The following is a 27,537-nucleotide window of genomic DNA, read 5'->3' on the forward strand; positions in this document are numbered from 1 at the left end:
TTATTAAATTTGATAAAATGAAGTAATAAATTACTGTGCTAAATTTTATATACATTTGTAGAGTACACATATTTTTAGCTAGATTATTTAAGGTAGTATGGGATACCTCCACGTTATGACGTATTTCCGTTTGAAGTATTGTTTTGATTTGCATGAGTGCTTATTATCGGGTCAAAATTTGTAGTTACACCGTTGAAAAGAACACTCTGAAGCCTATTTCAATGCAAGTTCTCACAAGTCGGCATTTTAAGTAAAAACAGACAAAAAAATCGCAAGTATATAAATTTACTTATAATTGTACAACGGACATTTAAAAAAGCAAACCCCTGTAAAAGGTAGTTTCAACATTGCTGCTTTTGAACACTTTTAAGCAAAAGCTGTATTTCATTGTTTGAGTAACTGTACAGCACCTTGTGTGCGGTGAGGCATGGATAAGTGCGATTACTTCACATTGTGCTGAATTATCACCAATCAATTATCACGTTAACCACAGCTGGACTTTTTTGTTATTTAATTCAAGAAGTAACTGTTTGGTCACAAATCAGCTAGCTGTTGTATATAGTCCCAAAACGTTCAGATGAATGCAATTGCTCTGAACAAGACACGTCCTGGAAAGCGATTGTCCATGCATTGTTTACAAAACCGCTCAAAGTTGAAAACTACAAAGTGCGATTTTTTTATGGTTGGGAAAAAATGCTCATCATTTCTAAAATAGCACCCAGGTTTTTTCAACCCTAGGAAAATAAAGAAGGATAACTCTTCCGCTCGGATCTTTTAATTCAAAAAATTTTAAATGCATTTTATATTTTCCATTTATATATATTTTTTCAATTTGTTTATTTCACTTTGCTAACATATTAAGATACATTCTTATTGTAGACTTTCATGAAATCTTATCCGTCTGTTTTCAAGAAATAAAGTTTTCCCAGTTTTTTACGCTTATTTTTTGTTGAAAATTAAAAAAATACTAAGACATATTTCTTGTCATTTTTGTTTTTATATACACTTTATATTAGCAAACACCTGCCTATAATATTAAGCTTATGAAAAAAGAATTATGCAAGAAAAAAATCATTTTTGTATTTCTCATTAAAATAATAAAAAAAATATTAAAATTACACTTTAATATACTGAAAGGTGGGGGTATTTCAAATCCTTCTAATTTGGGTACATAAATATGTAGGAGAAGTTTCGTTTGGTATCCCATACCACCTTAAGCTGATGCCCATTTTTATGTTTTAGGGAGAAGAGTCCTGCCAATCAGAAGCTTGCTGTGTGTCTTAAACCTTAAAACTTACTGTGCACTCCTTGACCGTGTCAACATAGATCTATGATTTTTGGCTTATCATAGAAAAGATATTGGACTGCGGTGAAACATGCGAATAAAATTGCAGAACATTTGGACAGTATTTTTGCTTGCTTTATAATACTCTTAGGTGGTCTTGGTATCTGAATGAAACAGTTTTAAATACATTGAGGAACTGTTTTGTATGTTGCTAAATGTTTTTTGTTTGTTTGTTTGTTTGTTTTTTATTAAATATGTTCTAAACCTAAAATAAAAAAATATTTCCAAAATATAAATTAAACTTTCACTGTATATGTGTATGGATATGGATTTTGTAAATTGATAAAACTGTATATTGGTACGTGGCATTTCAGCAACATTGTGGGTTATTGAGTGTGTGGCAGTTACCCGGTAGGCAGGTTCAGTTGCTGGTAGCCAGATAGCTCAGTTGGTAGAGCACCTGACTAGTGATGCAAGTGCCTGGGTTTTGAATCCTGGTCTGGTCCGTCACATTTTTCTTCTTTCCAGTGTGTGTAGATGATTAAATATTACACAGTTGATTTTCTGTGCAGTATCTTGAACATCACTGAGGCAGTACACTCTACTTTACTTTGAATTCCGGTGTTAAGTTAATGATACACTTAATACAAGGTACATGTATTTCCTCAGTTGTACATCATTGGGGATCTTGGACAATTATAGGGTCAAGCAGTAGCATGATATTTTTTCAAACTGATATATTGAATTAAGGGATTTTACATGTTTATATTGATGCAGTTTAAGAAACCGAAGAAGTCTTTTCTCCCCCAAATTTCTAGCATTAAAATGCCTTGATCTTGTGCTTGGAATTTGGAATATGAACAAATCATGAGATGATGACTTTTGAGCTGATGTACCCAATTATCAGGCTTTTTACAACGAATTTCCATTTCATCACATATTGAAATAATGTTTAAATATGACTGTATAACAATCATATATACATTTAGAACTTTGTGTGTCATAGAGGACGCAACAATATAACGTAAAGTCTCCTTTTAACCCCCCTTTTTTTTTACAGTTGCTGCAATTCCGCCCAATTGACAATTCACGACAACGCATGTTGACACTACACGTTCTAGAATGAAGTACATGCACAACTTATAGAGTAAAATACAACAAAGTAGTCGTTAAACAGTGTTTTTACTAAGTATTATTTCCTAAATTACACAACTGATACTGATATCGCGGAACACTTACAAGAACTGGTTTTAACTCAGAAAGGGGAACCCTAGATATTTCAAATAAACGTACATTAAAATATATTTCTATCTTCATGGTAAACACATTATATTACACATATAAATAGATGATTTCAGGCGTACATTATCTCGATTTTACATGTAACTAAAGTAAACAAGCCGACTCAAATGTAAACTGGAAGTAACCCTGTGGAAGATTTTCCTAAAATCACGCGATCGGCGTGACTAAATGGGGAATAAAAACGGTGTTCCGGCATAACTTGAAATGCGGCTATTGGCTATTTTGCTACATAAATAATCTTTATGTCAATCTATGTCAATCTTTTATATAGCTTTACAGGCAAGAATCCAACTTTGAGTATGCTTTGCTCATTTAAACCAAAAATTCATTTTCATTTCATTTCTATATATACTGTATACAGGGTTATTTTTGCTCTCTCACACTTGCAAACAATTTTTCCTCGTTTTAAATCCACCCAATCACAGTTCTGTTTAAGAAATTATACCGTCTTCTTTGAAGTCTTAAATTTGCCAACTTGTGTCTAGGGTGAAAGGGATGAAAATAAAATGGAGGTGAAAATTTCCCTGTATACAGTATAACATTCTATATATATTATCAAAAGAGCCCTGCCCTTACATCAGAACCCCTGACTCAGAGGCAAAGATTATATACAAGTATTTCTTGATTAATACAATCTAGCAAAAGGGGAGTAACTCTCATGAATTGAACATATTTTATTGACAAAGCCAAAAGGATAAGACACAAGTTCTACAACTTAGATAGTCTTCTCCTTATTCAAAATTTTATAACATTGCCATAATAAAGTACAATTATTCTCAGTAACAATTAGTAGTGTCAAAGACTGTAAGCTCTTTATACCAGAATACAATTCTATATACAAAAATTAAGATTTTTTAGAAAATCTACCACATTCTTTTAAAAAAGTATGAATAACTTTAAAAATTTCTACATTTTGCTGATCAGAAAATGAATCTACACCCCATAACATCAAATGCACATCTATAATGTACAAACTGTTGAATGATAATAAATTACTCATTAGAGAATGTCTTGCTGTTGCATATTTTCTACAAACAAAAAACAAATGGTAGGGATCCTCTATTTGTCCACATGAGCAATTTGGATTGTCTATTAAATTACAGCGAAATAGGTCAGAATTTAAAATACAATTATGTCTTAACCTTGTGTGAATAATATTCCAAAATCTCTTTCCAAAAGAGAAATACTTTGGAGGTTTTACAATATTGCCTGACAAAATTTTTAATGGAAGTTGCCTCCCTTATGTCGAGTTTAATTGCATTCCACTTTCTAACTGTGTCCGGAATAAAAGATTTATTGAATAATTCTAATCTGCATTTTGGCAAGGAATAGTTGGAAGAATTTCGAGTAGAGTATTGTGAAATATTGCCTCTAATATCAGGTACTATATTTTGAATGTAAGTGGGTACTAAATTGTTGTGTATTTTGTACATTGTTACTAGATTAGTTCAATTTCTTCTATTTTTCAAAGGTTCCCATCCAGTTTCCAGATAAAGTGAATTTTTGGAAGCAATAAGTGTAAGACCTGTTACTATTCTAGCAGCAAATAATTGAACTTTCTCAAGCTTTTCAATATCTGCCTTTGTACATCCAGACCAAACTTCAACAGCATATTCCAGTTGTGGTCTGATAAAAGAAATATACATCTGGGATAAAATATCCCTTGACACAGTGAATTTTAGTTTTTTCAGTAAACCAAGTTTTTTGTAAGCCTTCTTTACAATGTTATCAATATGTTTAGACCACCCCAAATTTGAAGACAATAGTATCCCAAGATGTGTGTGTTGTGTGACATATTCTAATTGACAGTTCTCAAAAATGAAATTTGGAAATTGTTGCACAGCTTTTAAATGAAAAAATACAGCTTTGGTTTTCTGTGGGTTGAATTTCAACAACCATTTCTTCGACCATTCATGTAATATTCTAAGATCATGATTAAGATTTTGCTGAAATAAGAGTGATATTTTCTGAACATTGTTGTAAAGAATTGTCATCAGCATATAATCTACAAACAGATATCATATTTCGAGCAACATCATTTACATATAGTAAAAATAAGAGTGGTCCAAGTACCGATCCCTGAGGGACTCCAGCTTTTACATAACCTATGGAAGAGAGCAGATTTCTGTACTTGACTTGTTGTGTTCTGTTGCTTTAAATAACTTTCAAACCAATTTAGCATATTGCCATTGATTCCATACATTTGAAGTTTATAAATTAAGCCTTTATGCCATACTCTATCAAATGCCTTGGATAAATCGCAAAACACCATACAACAGAATTTACCTTCATCAATACTTTTCACAATAGAATGGTATATTTCTAGAAGTTGATATACAGTAGAGTGCCCAGGTAAAAAGCCTGACTGATATTTATAAAAAAGATTTTTTGAATGTAGGTAATTGTACACATGTTTGAATATAATTCTTTCAAATATTTTACTTACACAACTCAACAAAGACACAGGTCTATAATTTGAAGTTATAGAGGGGTCATCCTTCTTAAATAGTGGAAGAACATATGCTAATTTCCAACATTCAGGAAATCTTTTTAATGATAATGATTTATTAAATAATATACACAGTGGTTTTGATATAGTATTTTTGCAGGACTTTAACATTTTGTGACTGATGCAATCTGGACCAACTGCTTTATTGACAGGAATTACTGAGATTATATCTGTAATCTCGTGTTCTTGTATTTGTATTTCTGGAAATTTATCATTACATCTAATTTCTATATTTGGAAGTTCATGGTCACTATCATCTAAAAATGTGATAGATGTAAAATACTTGTTTAAGAGTTCAATCTTGTCGGTGTCTAGTATTGCAAATCTATCTTTGTTATTGTCATTAATATACTGAATGGGTGGTATTTCACTCGTCGATTTAGTGTGAAAAAAGTCTTTCAATAATTTCCAGTATAATTTTTGATTATTCTTACTAGCATCCTTTAGATGAGAATCAATATTATCATAATAATTAGTGATGGCATGTTTTTTCATGTTATTAACCTTATTTCGTATTTTACGAAAAATAATGCGATCAGATTCTCTTTTAGTTTTTTGTGCTTTTTTTCTGAGTCTATTGCGAATATGCATAGTTTTCTTTAGAAAAGAATCCATCCATGGTTTATCATTTGGCCTTATGGTTACAGTTTTTTCTGGTATGCATTGGTGAATAATAGAATTAAACTTTTCTGTGAAGTTTTTTGTAGCAGTTTCCATGTTTTCTGCATCATCAATAATGCTATTCCAGTCACTATGTAATATGAGTGTATTTAGGAGTTCTAAATCTGCATGCTTGTATTCCCATACTTTGCGTTTGTATGCCATATTAATGCTGCTGTTCTGATGAATATATATATAAGTAGCCCTATGATCACTAAGTGTATGAGCAATATTCAAGGTACCAGAATCATGTACATGTATATTTTCACTGATAATGATAGGATCTATGAGAGTGTCTGTGTGACAAGTGATTCTTGTAGGTTCATGTATGATGTTTGTTAATCTGCAGCTGTCCAAAATTGTATGAAATTCATGTGATGTATTTAGTTTTAAGAAATCAACATTAAGGTCACCAAGTATTACAATATTATTAGAGATATCACTGGCTTTTTCAATAGACCAAGAGAACTTTTGCCAAAAGGTACTGCTAGTATGTGGTGGGCGGTAAATACAGCATATAAGGTTTCCCTTTAATTGAGGTATTTCTATCCATAATATTTCAGTATCAGTTGGTTCTAAATCTATTCTGCGGCTTGCCTAATAATAAAATTGGAGACAAAAATCATTACACCTCCACCATGGGAGTTTCGATCTTTTCTGAAAATACTCTTAAAACCTTCTATAAATAAACTTTCATCTGTTACACTTGGGTCCAAGTGAGTTTCACTAAAACACAGGATATCAAAATCATGAACTAAATACATGAGGGAATCAATCTTATTTCTTATACTTTTGATATTGAGATGTAAAATATCAAGAGAGTTTTCAACATTTGGTCCTGGATTTGTTTCAATGTCACCTGAGCGTAAAAGGATGAAAAACATAAATATCTGTGCAAAAAAATTTATTTTGAGGGACCAAGATGCCAGACTCTTGTGCAATCTAGCAAAAGGGGAGTAACTCTCATTTGCTTCACTTATTACAATTTTGAACTCTGCTTGCCTTCTAGATATTCAAGAACAGAGAAGGGGCTCATTTATTTATATTTATACATTTATTTTATTGCATTAAGCTTGTTTGCTTAATACTCAGGGGCAGTGGAAGATTTTAAAAGCATTAATTCATTTTCAGTATATAATAAATAATCAACAGAGCCCATCCAAACACCAAAACCCCTGACTCAGGGGCTGTGAACTTTACAATTTTGAAAGAGACACCTTTGCTCATCCTATCCATATACTTAGTTCATCGGCTTTCAACCAAGGAGCAGAGAAGAAGATTTTCAAAGCATTTATGCATTTTCACTCAATAATAAATACATCCCCTAAGAAATCCCCAACCCTCAAGCCATATCTTTCATAGTTTTGGAAAAGGCACCCTTACTCATCATAACTAAGCACTTATTTCATCAGCTTAATACCCTGGAGCAGAGGAGAAGATTTTCCAAGAATTAATGCATTTTCACTACATAATCATTAAAGCTCCACCAGAACACCAGAACCCCTGACCCAGGGGCCATGAAATTTACAATTTTGGAAGAGGCACACTTATTCATCATGACTATGCATTTAGTTTGTTTGCTTGATACCCTGGAGCAGAGGAGAAGACTTTTAAAGAATAATGGATTTTCAATATATAATCACTAGAGCCCCGTCTTAACACCAGAACCCCTGAGCCAGAGGCCACAAAATTCATATTCTTAGAAGAGGCACACTTGTTCATTATCACTAAGCATTTAGTTTGTTTGCTTAATGCCAAGGAGAAGAGTAGAAGATTCTTTAATAAATAATTCATTTTCACCATATATTCAACAGAGCCCTCCCCTAGCACCAGAACCCCTAACCCTTGGGCCATGAATTTCACAATTTTGGTAGACGGCTCAATGCTTATTACAATCATGCTAATAGTTTAACTTCCCGATGTTCAGGAGTAGAGAAGAAGATTTTTAAAGACTGCATTAATTTTGATGGTTTTAGCCCCACCCCTCATGCTCCAGAGGGGGAAGGGGCCATGAATTTCTCAATTTTTGTTCCCCTTCACCCATAGCCAAATTTGGTTGAAATTGGTTCGGTGGTTCCAGAGAAGAAGCTAAAATTGTTAAAAAGTTTATGACTGACAGGCGACAAATGACATACCACAAATGACAATGGATGAAAACAGATAGCAATAGGTCACATGGGTGACTCAGGTGACCTAAACAAAGTTTGGCACACATATTTCTTGTGAAAAATAATTGAAAAATAATCTTAAATTTTTATGATTATTAACATTAAAAAAAAAAATGAATGACTAATATATTTCCCATACTAGGTCTATGTTACTGATAGAATTTTGAAAAAAAATGATTGAATGACATTTCTTGTTTGTTTACTGACCCACATCAATTTATGTCCATGATGCTTGTATAAACAGTAAGCTCATTCCTGACAATGTTGTGATATCTGTAATTGTTTTCAAGATCAGTATAGCATTTAGGTGTCTTAAATGGCATGAAAATAATTTAATAACTAATTTCAAAACATCAGTGGTCATTTACATGTATCATATGTATGTTGCATCACTAATTTGATACGATCTCATGTTGATTCCTGCTGCTATTTTCATGACTGCTGTAAAAGTGGCTTTCCAGGGGACAATTCATTACATTTTCCCCTCTAAATAATTTGAAAACGATGATTTTAAGATTAAATTAATGACATGAAACAGCAACAAACACAGATTCTTGCTGCCAACAAGTGTGCCACCATTACAAATTCATAAAACAAGAGGCCCAAGGGCCTTAACAGTCACCTGAGTATAATCCATAGAAGTATGAAATACAACAAACTGATAAATGAAGCTATGTTGCCCAAAGCAAGAGAAATATAATGGTTAGAGATAAAAAAAAAATAACATAGTACTCCTTGATAAATCTTAAACTAGATCTATTTACTTATCTGTACCTACCCCATTTGTCACTATTATTTTGTAAACTAAAGAAAACAATAGTGCATGAGCACTATTGGTAAACACATCTCATTCCTTTTCACATTGGCCTACATTTAATGTACAAAGATAAGGTATTTTATCTTATTTTTATTTATCTGTAATTAACAAGTCTACCTGACCATTAAGAACTATGAAAGTACTTACTTGTATCATATATTATAAAAATCCTTGTATTAATCTCCATTATAATTTGACCTTTCAGTTATATTATTCACAGTGATTAATAATCATAGGTGAATAGCAAAGACGAATAACTTCTCTCAGTAGAATATAAATTAAAAGAGCCTTACCCAGTATCAGAACACTCCAACATTTTGGAGGATGCACCCTTGCTCATCATAATTATGCATTTAGCTCATCTGCTAAATATCCAGGAACAGAAGAGAATAACCAGTGATGCATTTTCACAATATAATCAATAGAGCTCCCTCCCCCTCAACACCAGAACCCCTGTGCCAGGGGTCACCAGGAAATTCACAATTTTGAAAGAGGCACCCTTGCTCATCATAACCATGCACTTAATTTATATGCTAAATATCCAGGACAAGATATTCAAAGGATTTATATACTTTTACCATATAAATAAATAGAGCCCCCCCCACCCAGACACTAGAACCCCCGACCCAAGGGCCATGGAATTCACAATTTTGGAAGAGGCACCCTTGCTCATCATAACCATGCACTTATTTTAATTGCTTAATATCCATGAGCAAATAAGATTTTCAAAATATTTATGCACTCCCACTGTTTAATCAAAAGAGCCCCACCCTGAAACTGGAACCTCTGACCCAGGGGCCATAAAATTCAAAATATTCGGAATAAGCACCCTTGCTCATCATAACTTTGTATTTAGTTTGTTTACTTAATACCCAGGATCAAAAAAGAAGATTGTAAAAGTAATAATGCGTTTACACTATTTAATCAAAAGAGCCCCCCACAACACCAGAACCCCTGACCTAGGGGCCATGAAATTGTGGAAGAGGCACACCTGCTCATCATGACTGTGCACTTAATAAGTCTTCCAAATACATAGGAACAAAAATGAAGATTTTCAAAGAAATAATGCAATTTCACTATATGACCAATAGAGCCCCATCCTAACTCCAGAACCCCTCACCTAGGGCCAAGATACATGTATTCACAATTTCAGAAAAGGCAGCCCTGCTCATCATAACCATGCATGTAGTACATGTATATCTACCAAATACCCAAGAGCAAAGAAGACTTTCAAAGAAATAATGCATTTCACTATATATTCAATAGTCCCATCCCCCTCTTACACCAGAACCCCTGACCCAGGGGCCATGATATTCACAATTTTAGAAGAGACTCCTTTGCTCATCATAACCATGCACTTAGTTTCTTTGTTTAGTATACGGAGAGAAGAAGCTTTTTAAATAATTTATGCAATATCACTATATGCAGACCTGCCTACCCTTTTTATTGCAAGGGTGTAATTTCAATACTCATTTTGGTGGAATTTCAGAAGTAAAAGCGTAATCATTCATGATTCCCTAGTTTGATGTTTTATTTGACACTATTCTCTAAAAATAACTGTAATTGTACATCATTGAACACTTTTCTTTTTCAAATCATTTATTGACACAAAGCCCATGTGTTGTAGAACACCAATAATCTATATCAAACTTAATTCGACCTTACACTATTAATGAAGCATTTGATTAATTTTTATCAAATCACATAATTGAAGAACTTCCTTTGCATGTTACATCCCGTACGAAAGTTCGAGGCGGAATAGGCACGACTTGGGCACAGCTAAGGCACGGAACCCGCACAGGTTATTAAAAAGCCGTACCGGTTCTGCATGTCCAAGACACGGACACAGATTCTGAGTCTGAAAGTGAGGAATCCTCGCTCACAGAAACCCGTGTGGAGGCATGGAATCCGTGTCCCAGTGAGACGGTTTTTAACTCAAGCTGGATTTGCTTCAAACTATTTATTCATATCTCACAGCTTTTTACTGAGCATGCTCAATCATAACTTCCTTTATTTGAATATTAAATTGGAGGGATTCATGGTCATGAGCTAAGAATGTGTCTTTTTTACTCTAGTTAAAGGATATTTAACTAATAGATGTCACTACAGTTGGAACTGTATTTATGTCAGTCTGGGATGATTTCATCACTTTTGAACTAAATGCAGTAAGTGTAATATAGAATAAATAAGTCAATTTTTCAATTTTAATGAAATTTCTGTATTGCAATGTTGACAATGAACCTGATGAAATAGTCTTTGTTTATTTGAATGACTTTAGTTGGACTTTCACTAATTAATCCCTATACATTTTATGTGTCATCACTGTGCTACAGAAAGTTTTATTTAAATTAAATTCTTTCTCAGATTGTGCAAACTTAGATTTTATGAAATTACAATTGAATTGTACATTATCATTAAGTTCTTAATAAAAAGCTAGCATGGATTGTAACTGATAAAGTAAATCTTTAACACTTAACAGAAAGTAAATGGACACATTCATATAAGATTGTTAACTTTTAAAATTCTAAAACTAAGCAAAATAATAATGTAAGGCATTGTGAAGTTTGGTTTCAGTCACCATTTTGGCATCCACAGTTACATCAGGAGATTCTCTAAAGGCCCTGACATAGATCAAGACAAATGCACAGATCCCATGACTCCATATATGGTATGTCACATGGCTTTTTTGACACGGGTTTCCAAAAATGCGTGTCTCCATATATGTTTTGGACACGGGTTTACAGAATCCGTGAGTCCATATATGGAAACTAGCACAGTTTTCTGTCACATATTTTGTAAAATCTAATTTAAATAATTCGGCCAATATCCTGTGCCGTGTCCGTGCCTCGACCACTTTTATGCACAGCCTTCCAAGCATATTTTAAATAGGAGCAGGAATGCTATAAGCACGGCTTTCTGGAAATGGAATCCATGCCTGAGCCGTGTCTAAGCCACCTGGACTGTGTCGTACGGGATGTAACACAAATCTTTCATTATTGTGTTATGTCTTTTTTTTTTTTAAATTCACTTGTCTGTATGTTGTTCTAAGCAATGTGAAAATAAACTGAATTGAAAAATTGAACTGGCGCACGCTGTACTTATTGCACATAACATTTCATAGTTAAGGTAAGTAGTGCCTTCTCGTCTTCTTTTTTCGAATCTTCGGCATGCTGCCTGTTAAACAGCCATGTTAATACTACCAGGTACATTATGTACGTTATCTATATCGTTAATAATTTATTTTGTGAAGAACTGAAGTCTTCTATAAATTACTATTATTGAACTTCTCATTTTCATTTCAGTAGGTCATACTTTAACTCCAAAGTTAGCAGTTCATGAAGGTTTTTAAACCAGAATTTCAATAGCGTAAAATTTTTTTAAATGGCTTGATAGCGTAATTTTGTTGTAAAAGGCAGAAAAATTACATCAAAAGTGGAAGGGTAGGCAGGTCTGTATATGATCAATAGAGCCCAAACCTTACTCCAGAACCCCTGACCTTGGGGCCAGGAATTTCAGAATTTTGGTAAGAACTCATTGTATGTTATAATCATGACAACAGTTTGACTTCTTGATATCCAGGAGTTGAAAAGATTTTTGAAAATTGCATTAATTTTAATGGTTTTGGCCCCACCACTCAGTTCCCATGGGAGCAGAGATCATGAAATTCAATATTTTCGTCCCCCTTGCCCAATGATGTTCTATATCAACATTTGCTGAAATAGGTTTAGTAGTTCAAGAGAATAAGCTAAAAATGTTCAAAAGTTTAAGACCAAAAGATTGTTATGGAAACTCATAATTTTCTTGAAAAAAGTGTAGGGTCTGGAATTTGGCTGAAAAAAAAGAGGGTTAAGGTCGGGTAACTGGAAATACATATTTATTTTGGCCTAAGTCGAATGCTTTCTGACATTTTTCATACTAGTTGATAGGCCATTATTTACACACCAAATTGTCTATCAATCATGACAATGAGCACGTGGTTGACCAGTTACTTCTCCATGGCACCTGATCCCACCTCTGATGTATTTTAGAGGTCTGTGTTTGCTCTTTTCCCGATTCCTATTGTTTCAATGGATTACTATTCGTTACCTCCATATTTCATTTTAAGAACTTTGCATCCAAATAATTTTGCTGCGTCTAGTAGGAAGATTCTCATGTTAATGGGAACCCTGTCTAACACTAGAACCCTTGCACCAGGGGCCAAGAATTTCACAATTTAAAAAGAAGCATCCTTGCTCATCATAACCACATACTTAGTTGATAAATACCCAGAGGCAGAAAAGATTTTTAAAGCAGTGATTTTTTTTGGGGGGGGGGGAGCCAAAATGCCACCAATATTTGGCTGTTTCCCCTCACAAAAATGAACTATTTTTTCCCCAATTATCACTGTTTTTCCCAATTTCAACCATAAGGAACTCATAGTATGTTTTAATTTAACTGTTTAAATTAAACAAAAGTTGCTAAAATTGCTGACAATTAAAGAATTAAATACATTTTTATACTTCAGAGTTTAACAAATTGAACACAAAGTGGAACGTAAACTATTTTGTAAACAGGGCACGAGCTCTGTTATTGTTTATCATATGTTTACGTTTCACCGGGTCTGTTCAAATCTGCACACATCACAGAGCAAGGACTGACAATACTTGTGGGTTGGTTTTGCTTTCTCACATTTCTACTCTGAATTTTCTGGAATATATCTTAATTTTTTTTCATTAATATACAACAAAATTTCTACTTTTCTTAAGTATTAAGGATAAAGTTTACTTTGTGAAAGTGCAAGGATGTGTCAATCAATCTTGTCCAGAAATTCGTAGTTTCAATAATTTCCAGATAAAATAAGTTTTTTATTATATTTTCATGTGAAATGCTAATAGCAACATACAAGTCATGAAATTATACAGAAAACTTGAGAAAATATTAACTTCAAATCTGTGTCTATGTCCCTTTAACTTTAAGTATATACACAACATTTCATTAATTGTGCTGCCATTTGACTTTCTTTTAAATGCTAACTCTACTAAGATTTTTCCTTTCTGCTAGGTCATTTATGACAACTGTTGCACTGTGTGTTTTAATTTAACCAGTCATAGATCTGAACTAAATCGAGTTGAAATACATCTCCCTTTCTAATATTTTCTTGAATTTAGTAAAGAGAGGTTTATTATGTAATTTTCTTTACACCAAATCCAATTTACAATTATAAGCATCGATTTGCTTACACTGATGTTATTTGACTATTTGTTTTCCAGTACGAAACTTTGAGGCGGAATAGGCACGACTTTGGCACGGAATCCACACGGGTTTTTAAAAAGCCGTATGGGTTCTGCATGTCCAAAACACAGACACGGATTCTGAGTCTGAAAGTGAGGAATCCTTACTCACAGAAACCCGTGTAGAGGCACGGAATCTGTGTCCAGGGGAGATGGTTTTTAATGCAAGCGGGTTTTGCTACAAACTATTTATTTATATCTCATGGCTTTTTACTGAGCATGCTCAATCATAACTTCCTTTATTTGAATATTAAATTGGAGGGATGCATGGTCATGAGCAAAGAACGGAACATCTCTCTTTTTACTCTAGTTAAAGGATAATTAACTAATAGATGTCATTTGGAATTGTATTTATGTCAGTATGGGATGAATTCATCACTTTGGAACTAAATGCAGTAAGTGTAATATAGAATAAATAAGTCATTTTCAATTTTCATGATCTTTCTGTATTGCAATGATGACAATGAACAGGATGAAATAGTCTTTGTTTATTTGAATGACTTTAGTTGGACTTTCACCAAGTGATCCCTATATCACTGATTCACTGTGCTATAGAAAGTTTTACAGCTAAACTTCGAAATCTCGAACAGGATATCTCAAATACCCCGGATATGTCGAAGTAAGGCCGCGGTCCCGACGAAATTTGCTTAATAAATGATTAAAATAAACCCCTCTATGTCGAACACGGTAATGTCGAATACCCTGGTTATCTCGAAGTAAAATTGTGTACCCATTCATTAAAATCACATGCGTTATCTCAAAGTCAGGATAATTTTCCGCTCTGATGATCAAGTCCGTTAGGTAAACTGAATGCTCTATTGATAACAACCACCTGTCTGTCACGCACGGGTAACCTGTGTTCCTGTGATCAATAGATAATAGCGCCATAATTATACGATGTGTGAGTATGGCTTACCTTGATTTTAATTATGCAAGCCAAAGGTTCTGTGTATTAGTCTTATGCATACGCATGGATGACACGTGTATTGTTTTGTGGCTGGGGTACTTTATCTTGATAATCGGTATTTAATGCTATGTGTAATATGCGCTCTTGCATAGTTTATGCATATGAAAGCGAAAATTATAAACATCAATGTGAAACAAAATTCTGTAATTTAATGAAATAAGAATTTATTTTTCCTATATGAGTGCGCAGAATTTACAATCGTCAGTACACACCATCATGTGAGCGTGTGTCGCAGTGAAAACTCAAGTTGTGCTATAGTGCCCTATGATTCAGCAGTGTTCTGTAGTTAGACAAAAGTGCGTGTTTCTTCTTTGCATTTGATTTTATTACGGTACAATATTTTCTTTTAACTGATTATACATGTATGAACATGTTTTTCCAATAAAAAAAAAAAATGTATATATATTTCGTTTGCGTTATTCTGACAGCGACCGGTTTTAAATTTACAATGCATAGATGATATCTGGTTATGTATACATGGGAAACGACGCTAGCGGTTGACTTGCCGGGTTGGTAGAAGGATTATACTTCTGTGTATATTATACGAAGTTTTTATTTTGTGGATTATAAAGAGGATGTAAAAATCTTTTTAATGCTAAATACATGATTGTATATTAAAGAAATCGTAAGCAAAATTTCAAACAGGAAGGAATTTTACATGTTTCTACTATTAAGTACATGTTCACTGCACTAAGTATATTTGAAGTTCATTAGAATTATAACCCTCGATATGTCGAACCCCCGGATATCTCGAAGTTCATCAACGGTCCCGTCAACTTCGAGATAACGAAGTTTAACTGTATTTAGATTTAAACAAGAGGCCCAAGGTCCTTAACGGTCACCTGAGTATAATACAACAATTTAGAAGTTAAATACACTGACAGATGAAGCTTTGTTGCCCTAAAGCAAGAGAAGTAGGAAGATCAGGATCAACAAAATAATTAGTCTAGTATTCAGTATCAACTCATAACTTAAGTTCTAATCTGTCCCCCACTTAATATTATCACCATGCAGACTATTAACAAACTATTAGTGCTTCTGTACTATTTTTAAACCCATATTAAGACCTCTAGCATTGACCTCTCTTATGGTCTTTGAAGAACTTTTAATAAGATAAGTTATTTTTGTCTCATTTTTATTTATCTATTACTTACAGGTCTGCCTGATTATTAAAACTAAGAAAGTACTTTTTGAATTATAGGATAAACATTCTTGCATAATTATCTTATTCTATTAATCTTTCAAATACATTATTTACAGTGATTAATTATCAAAGGTGAATGGAAAAGGGGAATAACTTCTCTCAGTAGAATACAAATTAATAGAGCCCTGTCCAGGACCAGAATGCTTAGACAAATTGTCCAGATGTTCAAAAATCTGGTAGAAATACGCTTACTTATATCATTTAAACTTTTACTCAGTTTGCTTTCGATATGCCCAGAAGCAGAGAAGAATTTCACAGGTACAATGCATTTTCACTACAGATTCAACAAAGCCTTACCCTAACACCAGAACCCAAGACCAAAGGTCAAGAAATTTACAAATTTGGAAGAGTTACCTTCATCATCATAACTATGGACTTCAAAGAACTAACACTTTTCCACTATATTATCAAAAGCCCCCCCCCCCTTCCTCGTTATGCCAGAACCCCTGACCCTAGGACCACAAGATTTAAGAATTCTGTTCGAAGCTCCCATCTTCATCATAGCTAAGCAATTTATTTATCAGCTCAACACTAAGGAGCAGACAGGATTAGTTAATGATTAATTAATAGAATTAATGCATTTTCACTATATAATCAATAGAGCCCCCCTCCCCCCCCCCCCCCCCCCTCAAGAACCCCAAAAACTGAGGCCATGTATTTAAAAATTTTGGAAGAGGCATCCTTGCCTATCATAATCATGCACTTAGTTTGTTTAAATAATCTCCAGTAGCAAAGAAGAAGATTTTCATAGAATCAATGCATTTTCACTATATAATCAATAGAGCCCCGCCCTAACACCAGAACCCCTGACCCTGGGGCCATGAAATTCAAAATTTTTAAAAAGGCATCCTTATGCATCATAACCATGCACTTAGTTTGTTTAAATAATCTCCAGTAGCAGAGAAGAAGATTTTCAAAGAATCAATGCATTTTCACTATATTATCAATAGAGCCCCACCCTAACACCAGAACCCCTGACCCTGGGGCCATGAAATTCACAATTTTTGAAAAGGCATCCTTATGCATCATAACCATGCACTTAGTTTGTTTAAATAATACCCAGGAGCAGAGAAGAAGATTTTCAAAGAATTAATGCATTTTCACTATATAATCAATAGAGCCCTGCCCTAACACCAGAACCCCTGACCCAGGGGCCATGGCTTTCACAATTCTGGAAGGGGCCCACCTCCTCATCATAACTATGTACTTAGTTTATCACCTTAATGCCCAGGAGCAGAGGAGAAGATTTTCAAAGAATTAATGCATTTTCACTATATAGTCGATAAAGTCCCGCCCTAACACCAGAACCCCTGACCCTGGGGCCATGAAATTCACAATGTGGGAAGAGGCTCTCTTGCTCATCATAACTATGTACTTAGTTACTTAATTTAATACCCAGGAGCAGAGAAGATTTTCAAAGAATTAATGCATTTTCACTAGATAGTTGATAGAGCCCTGCCCTAACACCAGAACCCCTGACCCTGGGGCCATGACATTCACAATTTTGGAAGAGGCACTCTTGCTCATCATAACTATGTACTTAGTTACTTTACTTAATACCCAGGGGCAGAGAAGAAGATTTTCAAAGAATTAATGCTTTTTCACTATATAATCTATAGAGCCCCGCCCTAACACCAGAACCCCTTACCCTGGGGCCATGAATTTCACAATTTTGGAAGAGGCACTCTTGCTCATCATAACTATGTACTTAGTTACCTTATTTAATACCCAGGAGCAGAGAAGAAGATTTTCAAAGAAATAATGCACTTTCACTATATGATCTATATAGCCCCACCCTGGGGCCAGAACCCCTGACCCTGGGGCCATGAATTTCACAATTTTGAAAGAGGCACTCTTGCTTATCATAACTATGTACTTAGTTACTTTATTTAATACCCAGGAGTAGAGAAGAAGATTTTCAAAGAATTAATGCATTTTCACTATAAAATCAATAGAGCTCCACCCTAACACCAGAACCCCTGACCCTGGGGCCATGAATTTCACAATTTTGGAAGAGGCACTCTTGCTCATCATAACTATGTACTTAGTTACTTAATTTAATACCCAGGAACAGAGAAGATTTTCAAAGAATTAATGCATTTTCACTAGATATTTGATAGAGCCCCGCCCTAACACCAGAACCCCTGACCCTGGGGCCATGACATTCACAATTTTGGAAGAGGCACTCTTGCTCATCATAACTATGTACTTAGTTACTTTACTTAATACCCAGGGGCAGAGAAGAAGATTTTCAAAGAATTAATGCTTTTTCACTATATAATCTATAGAGCCCCGCCCTAACACCAGAACCCCTTACCCTGGGGCCATGAATTTCACAATTTTGGAAGAGGCACTCTTGCTCATCATAACTATGTACTTAGTTACCTTATTTAATACCCAGGAGCAGAGAAGAAGATTTTCAAAGAAATAATGCACTTTCACTATATGATCTATATAGCCCCACCCTGGGGCCAGAACCCCTGACCCTGGGGCCATGAATTTCACAATTTTGAAAGAGGCACTCTTGCTTATCATAACTATGTACTTAGTTACTTTATTTAATACCCAGGAGTAGAGAAGAAGATTTTCAAAGAATTAATGCATTTTCACTATAAAATCAATAGAGCCCCACCCTAACACCAGAACCCCTGACCCTGGGGCCATGAATTTCACAATTTTGGAAGAGGCACTCTTGCTCATCATAACTATGTACTTAGTTACTTAATTTAATACCCAGGAACAGAGAAGATTTTCAAAGAATTAATGCATTTTCACTAGATATTTGATAGAGCCCCGCCCTAACACCAGAACCCCTGACCCTGGGGCCATGACATTCACAATTTTGGAAGAGGCACTCTTGCTCATCATAACTATGTACTTAGTTACTTTACTTAATACCCAGGGGCAGAGAAGAAGATTTTCAAAGAATTAATGCTTTTTCACTATATAATCTATAGAGCCCCGCCCTAACACCAGAACCCCTTACCCTGGGGCCATGAATTTCACAATTTTGGAAGAGGCACTCTTGCTCATCATAACTATGTACTTAGTTACCTTATTTAACACCCAGGAGCAGGGAAGAAGATTTTCAAAGAAATAATGCACTTTCACTATATGATCTATATAGCCCCACCCTGGGGCCAGAACCCCTGACCCTGGGGCCATGAATTTCACAATTTTGAAAGAGGCACTCTTGCTCATCATAACTATGTACTTAGTTACTTTATTTAATACCCAGGAGCAGAGAAGAAGATTTTCAAAGAATTAATGCATTTTCACTATAAAATCAATAGAGCCCCACCCTAACACCAGAACCCCTGACCCTGGGGCCATGAATTTCACAATTTTGGAAGAGGCACTCTTGCTCATCATAACTATGTACTTAGTTACTTAATTTAATACCCAGGAACAGAGAAGATTTTCAAAGAATTAATGCATTTTCACTAGATAGTTGATAGAGCCCCGCCCTAACACCAGAACCCCTGACCCTGGGGCCATGAATTTCATAATTTTGGAAGAGGCACTCTTGCTCATCATAACTATGTACTTAGTTACTTTATTTAATACCCAGGAGCAGAGTAGAAGATTTTCAAAGAATACATGCATTTTCACTATATAATCTATATAGCCCCGCCCTAACACCAGAACCCCTTACCCTGGGGCCATGAATTTCACAATTTTGGAAGAGGCACTCTTGCTCTTCATAACTATGTACTTAATTACCTTATTTAATACCCAGGAGCAGAGAAGAAGATTTTCAAAGAAATAATGCACTTTCACTATATGATCTATATAGCCCCACCCTGGGGTCAGAACCCCTGACCCTGGGGCCATGAATTTCATAATTTTGGTAGAGGGCTCAATGTTTATTACAATGATGCCAACAGTTTGACTGCTTGATGTCCAGGAGTAAAGAAGAAGATTTTTAAAGATTGCATTATTTTTGGTGGTTTTAGCCCCACCCCTCAGGCCCCAGGGGGACAGGGACCATGAAATTCACAATTTTTGTTCCCCTTCACCCATAGATGCTATATGCCAAATTTGGTTGAAATTGGTTAAGCGGTTTCAGAGAAGAAGCTAAAAATGTTCAAATGTTAACGCACGACGCACGCCGACAGACGAGAACGGATAGCAATAGGTCACCTGAGTGACTCGGGTGACCTAAAAATCTGTCTCAGATTTAGTTTGCTCAAACTTAGATAAAATTACAATTGAATTGTACATTATCATTAAATTCTTAATTAAAAACTATAATGAATTGTAAATGATAAAGTAAATCTTTAACAGAAAGTAAATGGACACATTCATATAGGATTTTTAACTTTTAAAATTCTTAAACTTAAAGCATTATAAAAATGTAAAGGTAAAGCATTGTGAAGTTTGGTTTCAATCCCCATTTTGGCATCCACAGTTACATCAGTAGATTCTCTAATGGCCCTGACCTAGGTCTAGACAAATGCACAGATGCCGTGACACCATATATGGTATGTCACACGGCTTTTTTGACACGGGTTTCAAAAAATCTGTGTCTCCATATATGGAAAATGACACGGGTTTCTGACATGGGTATACAGATTCTGTGAATCCATATAAGGAAACTAGCATGCCTTTCTGACATGGATTTTGTAAAACCGTGTGAAATCATTTAAATAATTCGGCCAATATCCCGTGCCGTGTCCGGGCCTCGACCACTTTTAGGTACGGCTTCTCATACATATTTTACATAGGAGCAGGAATGCTATAAGCACGGGTTTCTGGAAACAAAATCTGTGTCTAAGCCGCCCAGACTGTTTCGTACAGGTTTCTCTTCATGTTCATATTCTTCTTATGTTAATTAATTCAGTGAACCACAGATATAAGTTCAGGTCTAGTGAAATTGCGGTCAGGTCAAGTAAAATTTTCATGTACTAGTCCGACTGGTCTAGTTTATTTTAAAGTTAATGTTGAGCCCTGAGTTACAGACATGTTGTGATGAAATTTTATAGTATATCCATGCAGGGATCTACATTATTGGTTGTCCGATTGCCCGGGACAAGTAAATTATTAGTTTGGGCAAGTGAAATTGTCGACGTACTTGTCCGATCAGGCAAGTGAATTTTTTTCATACAAATGTACATATTTATTTAGGTTACATTAATTTATAAATAAAACAATAATTGAACACTTGATTTCCGCAACGTACCTGACTGACAATGTTTTTGCATTCCGAATCCCTTGCAAGCGTGCCTGGATTATACCGTTCATTCAAAAATCAGATTTGTTATTTTCTTTCGTAGTTAATATGCTCTACATCTAACAAAATTTTGCTAACTTCTTATTAGGAAATAAGATTATTTATTCACGCACAGAATATTTAAGTACAGTGTAACACGATGTATCCTGATCAAGTTAAGATGTATCTTTCATAGCAACTATGTTGCTTCACACTTATCTCTGAAAATCATGATTCACAAAGGATCCTACCGAAAATAATTTTTAAAAATATGTATTTTATTAAAAGGAACGGATGGTTATTGCTGTATGGAGGTGTGTTAACAGGTTAAATTTACAAGTACAGTGATATACATTTATGTACAAATGCAGCTAGCATCGAAATTTTTTTCAGGTAGCTCAACATGCCAAATTGACAGTAGTGTATTTGGTCACATTTTTATCTTATCATAATGTTTACAGTACTGTAATAGATAATTTTCTTCTTAAGTTCTTTCCTAATTTTGGGCTACCAAGTTTTGCATTCGGACAAGTCAAAGTTTGAGATCACTTGCCCGAAGGGCAAGTGAATCTGAAAGTTAATGTCTATCCCTGCCATGTGCAAAAATCTGGAAGGGCAGTGCTCCATGACTCAGTTAAGAACATATTGTGAGGAAGTCAGACTGCATGCATCCATATGTAAAACAAAAACAGTTTTACTACAGGATCAAATACTAATTGCACAGATGCAGATGTGTCATATGACTAGGGATGGGTATCGCCAAAAATTTCGTATCGCGATATATCACGATTTTTCCCCAAAATATCACAATAATATCATGATATTTTTACAAGCAAATTTACAATGATTTTAGATGAATATTCATATTTTTTTCCGAAAAATATGCTGGAAAATCATAACTTCACTTTTTTCCTTTTTTCTTTACGTAAGATCAAGCAATTATGGATACTAGGATGCCGTTCTTTTACCGTTTTCAACATTTTTTACACTTCCTGTAATTGTAATTTGAAAGACTGAATGAAAAATGAATAATTTCTGGAATTTTTAACAATGTACCTAAATACCGGTATTTTAGTCTCCGTATCACGTTACGTATCAATGCAATTAAAAATCACGATATACTGGTATACCGATAAAATCGCACATCCCTACATATGACAATATATTGACAGAACAGAAGGATTCATAGAAATTTAATTCTCAAAATTAAAAATTAGCCTTGCTAAATAAATCTATTGGAATAATGAAATGAACATGTGTCACTTTACTTTACACACTTTTAGGGGGCTAGTAAAAAGTGATTCGGACCAGTAAAATTTTGCCATTAATAGCCCGACTGGGCTAGTGCTGAAAAAGTTTTTGGCATAAATTGATTTTGATGGTTTTTAACCCCAAACCTCAGGTCCCAGGGGGACAGGGACCAAAAATTATTTTTTCCCTTTACTCATAGATGCTGTATGCCAAAATTGGTTGAAATTGGTTCAGCGATTCCAGAAAAGCTAAAAATGTTCAAATGTTAACACACATGACATACAACTTATGACAAACAAACTGACAGATGAACACAGCAACAAGTCACCAGAGTGACTTCTAAAGGTGACCTAACAACCAGGGGGGCTGGGAAGGGGGGAGGGGTAGGAGTTTCCTCTGAATGATCTTAAATGTTGAAAACTCCTAAAATTTTAAAGTTAATGTTGAGCCCTGAGTTACAGACATGTTGTGATAAAGTTTTATAGTATATCCATGTGCAAAAATATGGAAGGGCAGTGCTCCATGACTCAGTTAAGAACATATTGTGAGGAAGTCAGACTGCATGCATCCATATGTAAAACAAAAACAGTTTTACTACAAGTACATGAGGATCAAATACTAATTGCACAGATGCAGACGTGTCACATGACAATAAATTGACAGAACAGAAGAATTCATAGAAATTTAATTCTCAAAATTAAAAATTAACCTTGCTAAATAAATCTATTGGAATGAAATGAACATGTGTCACTTTATTTTGCACACTTTCAAGGGGGCTAGTAAAAAAATGATTCGGGCCAGTAAAATTTTGCCATTTCTAGCCTGACTGAGCTAGTGCTGAAAAAGTTTTTCAGCATAAATTGATTTTGATGGTTTTTAACCTCAAACCTCAGACCCCAGGAAGGAAGGGACCAAAAAAATTCAAAAATTATTGTTTCCCTTTACCCATAGATGCTGAATGCCTAAATTGGTTGAAATTGGTTCAGCAATTCCAGAAAAGCTGAAAGTGCTCAAATGTTAACGCACATGACACACAACTTAGGCCACAGTTTTTTTTTTCTTTTAGTTTACGATTCCACCAACCCTAATTTTCACCAATCATGAAAATAAAAATAATGTCTTTGTTCCGACATATTTTTCTGGATTTTTCTCAGCTGAACTGGTGGGTTTTAAATTTTAGAATGCATCATAGTCAAATAAGCGCTTATAAATATATGAGACCTTTAAAAATTTTAACATTTAGGTGACCGTAAATAAACACATGTGCAAACCAAAAATGGCGGATCTGTCATACAACAAGGTAAGTCTTCACTGAAAGCAATGACACACACTTAAAAAACTTTTTCTGCATGAAAAAGTGAATAAAATCTTGGATGCATGATCCCTTTCTCCAATTGCAATGTCTCAATTGGCTAATTTCAAACTGTAATATTGGAGAGTGCATGCCCACCCTGACCTAGCAGACATGGATACACCTATAGACAATAGTTAGGCCAATTTTGGTGTTAAGAAATACATCTTAGTTGAAGTAACGCTGACTGTTATTTCACTAGGTAAATTCAAATATGTATAAAATATTTGTTAATGTATAGAAGTACATTCAATATACAAATCATTGCAAATTTGATATTCAATTGAGATCAAAGCCCTTTAAATTTAATACTATTTGTAAATAATGAGCATTGCCTACTGTGCAGGTACATAACAAAAATTTAGAGAAGGACTTGACTGAGAAATTATTAAGCTTTTGTCTGCAGGTTGAACAAATTTGATAGCTGCATGATCAAATTATTATAACCTTTATTTCAACAATTACTTTTAATATTGTTAAACAATTAAATTGTATTTTTCTTCAATCTAAATTCAACTTAAATTTGGACTCTTATTTTTAGTTTGTGGGGATACCGAGGTTTATTACAGTCATCACATATCACTGAAGAGCACATGAAGAAGTTGAACATCATGAACCAGGCACTAACTGACAAATAAAAATCAGAACTAAATGAAAATGACATTCAGTCTAAACTTAGAAATGAATGAAAATGAAATAAATAGAGTTATGCGATCTAGAAAATAAAGCTCAAAAGTACTATTGGCATGTAATATTTTATTAAAATCAACATTGCTAGTATTTTAAAATGAAATTGTTTAATCCTAAATTATTTTTATTTTATTTTTTGACCACCCAATGCATTTTTTGGAGACAGAAAATCATAAACCAAAAAAAAAAACTTTGGCCTTATGACAAACAATGACAGATGAAAACAGATAGCAACAAGGCACCCGAATGACTTCTAAAGGTGAACTAACAACCAGGGGGGCTGGGGAGGGGGAGAGGGTTAGGAGTTTTCTCTGCATGATCTTAAATGTTGAAAACTCCTAAAATTTGTGAATTTTAACTCCACTTCCCACCTGTCATCATTACTTACACCTTCTCACAACATGCATGTTTTAGCTCAATGGCCCTGAGTGCCGAGTATAGGTCAAAATTTGCAGCTCTCCCCCGGCAAGTGGTGGCGTCTCCATATGAGTGAAAAATTCTTAAGAGGGACGTTAAACAACAATAAACAAACAAACATGCATGTTTTTAAGTCAATAGATCATGGACTTTTTAGTCATTTTCCTAGCCCTCCCTTGAATCAGGAATGGTGATATAAATATTTTAAGATTGTAAAGAGATAAAAAATACATTTTGAAAAAGATTAATGACTTATCATTTTAAAGCCTCATTTGGTCGTACATGTATATTCTTTCTTTTGAAGATGAGTTAAAAACAATCATGTAACATGCTTTTCCTCAAAGCTATATATTCCATGGGGAAATCAGGCGCGGATCCAGTAATTTTTTCCAAGGTGGTCCACCCCAGTCAAAAAATTTTCTCCCAGAAATATCTTGACAAGCAAAAAATAAATAAATAAATAATCTAAACTCCTTTCCCGAACATATCAAACCCAGAAAATTTCTTGACAAAAAAAAAACAACAAACAAACAAACAAAAACACAATAAACAAAAAAAAAAATAAATAAATAAAATCCCTTTCCCCGTCGTAAAAAAAAACTATTTCGTGTTAATGGTGGTGCTGACCACGTTTTCCGAGGGGGGGGGGGTCCAAAGTCATTTTCATTTGCTCCAGTATATACTTTCAATGACTGCAAATTCCAGGGGGTCACCTGACCCCCCCTTTCTAGATCCGCGCATGGGAAATGAATTGAAATAATATATAATAAAAACTTTGATGAAAAGGTAGGTAGGATAAAGCGTGATTGGGAACAATTATCTGTTCACGAAAACAAGAGACCTTCCGGCATATCTTTCTGTTGTAGCAAGATCGATATTTTATCATGTGTATAGAAAACACCGAATAAACCCCTAATAAAATACAAATACTGACCCATTCCAAAAAGCTCCGACATAACCCCATGCCAATTCGTGATATGAGTCTTCCTGCCTTGATCATCTTGACATAATTCCATTTTTTCACATTAAAAAGGAAGATTCGTACAACTGATTCAACATTGTTAATAAAACGTTAAAATCCATGTTCAGAACGAAAGGTGGTGTCAACACTCGCACAGGTAAAATCTATATAAATTAACAATAGCGCCCCACGAGTAAGACACGTCACGTGACTGGAGGTTTAGAAAGAAAAATTAACATATTGACACAGTGTAGTGGAGTGTGTGCATCTACAATATTGCACATTCCAACGGATTTTTGTTGACAATACAGAGAAAGTAGATTGTTAAAATGTCTGTATATCTCGGTCGTTTCTGAAGGCAGGTGTCGAAATCTTCAGTGGGACTATTGTTAATAATGAGCATATAATCGATTGACCTATGGCGGATTTTACATTTGAGACCGATTATTGATTGTTATATTAAGAGACCAATGAAGTTCTTCTAACACAATCTAAGCGGACCTTAGTTATAAAAAAGCATTTGTTTATAATTTCGACCGCATACTTATTTTCAAAAATATCGGAAATCGGAAACAATTGAACAGCAGCAATTATTGAACATAAGAGTTAAAAATATATTATGAAATATTGTTATTGACATTCCCATGTGTTCTAATAATCAAGAACTCTGTGTTTCAGTCCTTTTTTGTTTTAAATACATGTACAACTATATCATGCAGGGACCTATATACCATATAATACTACATTAGTTTAATTTTAAGTTCCTGTATCGTGTAAATGTCGTCAGTAGAAGTGGAATTGTTCTGTCACCAGTGGAAACAAGCAAATTCAAAGATTTGTTGTCCCCCGCTTTCGGTGTCTTAGTGGTTGGGATGCAAATTTGGCATGTTGTAACTGTCTTGTTTGTGGGCCCTTCGAATTACTACATTGTAGATCAAGGTCATGAAGTCAAATATGAGGTATTGTCATAGGTAATGTACATGCAAAATATGAAAGCGCTATCTTCTCTTATTAAAAAAATCTTACAAATCTAAAAAAAAAATGAAAAAGACTGTAGCTTACACTTGGAGGTCGAGGCCACTCAGGTCACAAACCAGAGTACATTCAGAAAGTTTTTGAAACAGGTAATGCACATATCAAGTATAAATTTCTTATCTGCAGCCATTTAAAAGCTATTAGCAATGTTAAAATTGTTGAAAATTAGGTCAAACTTCACGGTCAAGGTCATGTGGTTAAAAATCATAGTGCATTTGGAAAGGTCTTCTCACAGGTAATGCACATGTCAAATATGAATCCCGTATCTTCTCCTTCAAAAGTTAGCAGCAATGATACATTGTAAAATTTTTGAAAAGTAGGTCAAGGTCACACGGTCAAATATCAAAGCTCCTTCGGAAACTTTTTGAAACTTCTGTCACAAGTAATGTACTTGTAAAATAAGAAAGCCCTATCTCGTTTCAAACAAAAGTTACGACA

The 27,537-nt window shown here is 34.5% G+C and overlaps 1 protein-coding gene across 1 annotated transcript in view; it reads right to left on the bottom strand.

Annotated features, from left to right (window-relative positions):
* Positions 1–26,161, bottom strand: part of LOC133185437 (F-box/LRR-repeat protein 7-like) — a 90,126-nt gene extending 63,965 nt beyond the window's left edge. The window contains exon 1 of the mRNA XM_061320638.1: positions 26,038–26,161. Within this exon, the coding sequence (XP_061176622.1) occupies positions 26,038–26,119 (82 nt within the window). The 5' untranslated portion in view covers positions 26,120–26,161. The remainder of the gene's footprint in view (positions 1–26,037) is intronic.
* Between the last annotated feature and the right edge of the window lie 1,376 nt (positions 26,162–27,537).

The sequence above is a fragment of the Saccostrea echinata genome, unplaced genomic scaffold (genome assembly GCF_033153115.1).
Source record: "Saccostrea echinata isolate AGI-Se365-2 ecotype Australia unplaced genomic scaffold, CSIRO_AGI_Sech_v1 ptg000001l, whole genome shotgun sequence".
NCBI classification, from domain to species: Eukaryota; Metazoa; Mollusca; class Bivalvia; order Ostreida; family Ostreidae; genus Saccostrea; species Saccostrea echinata.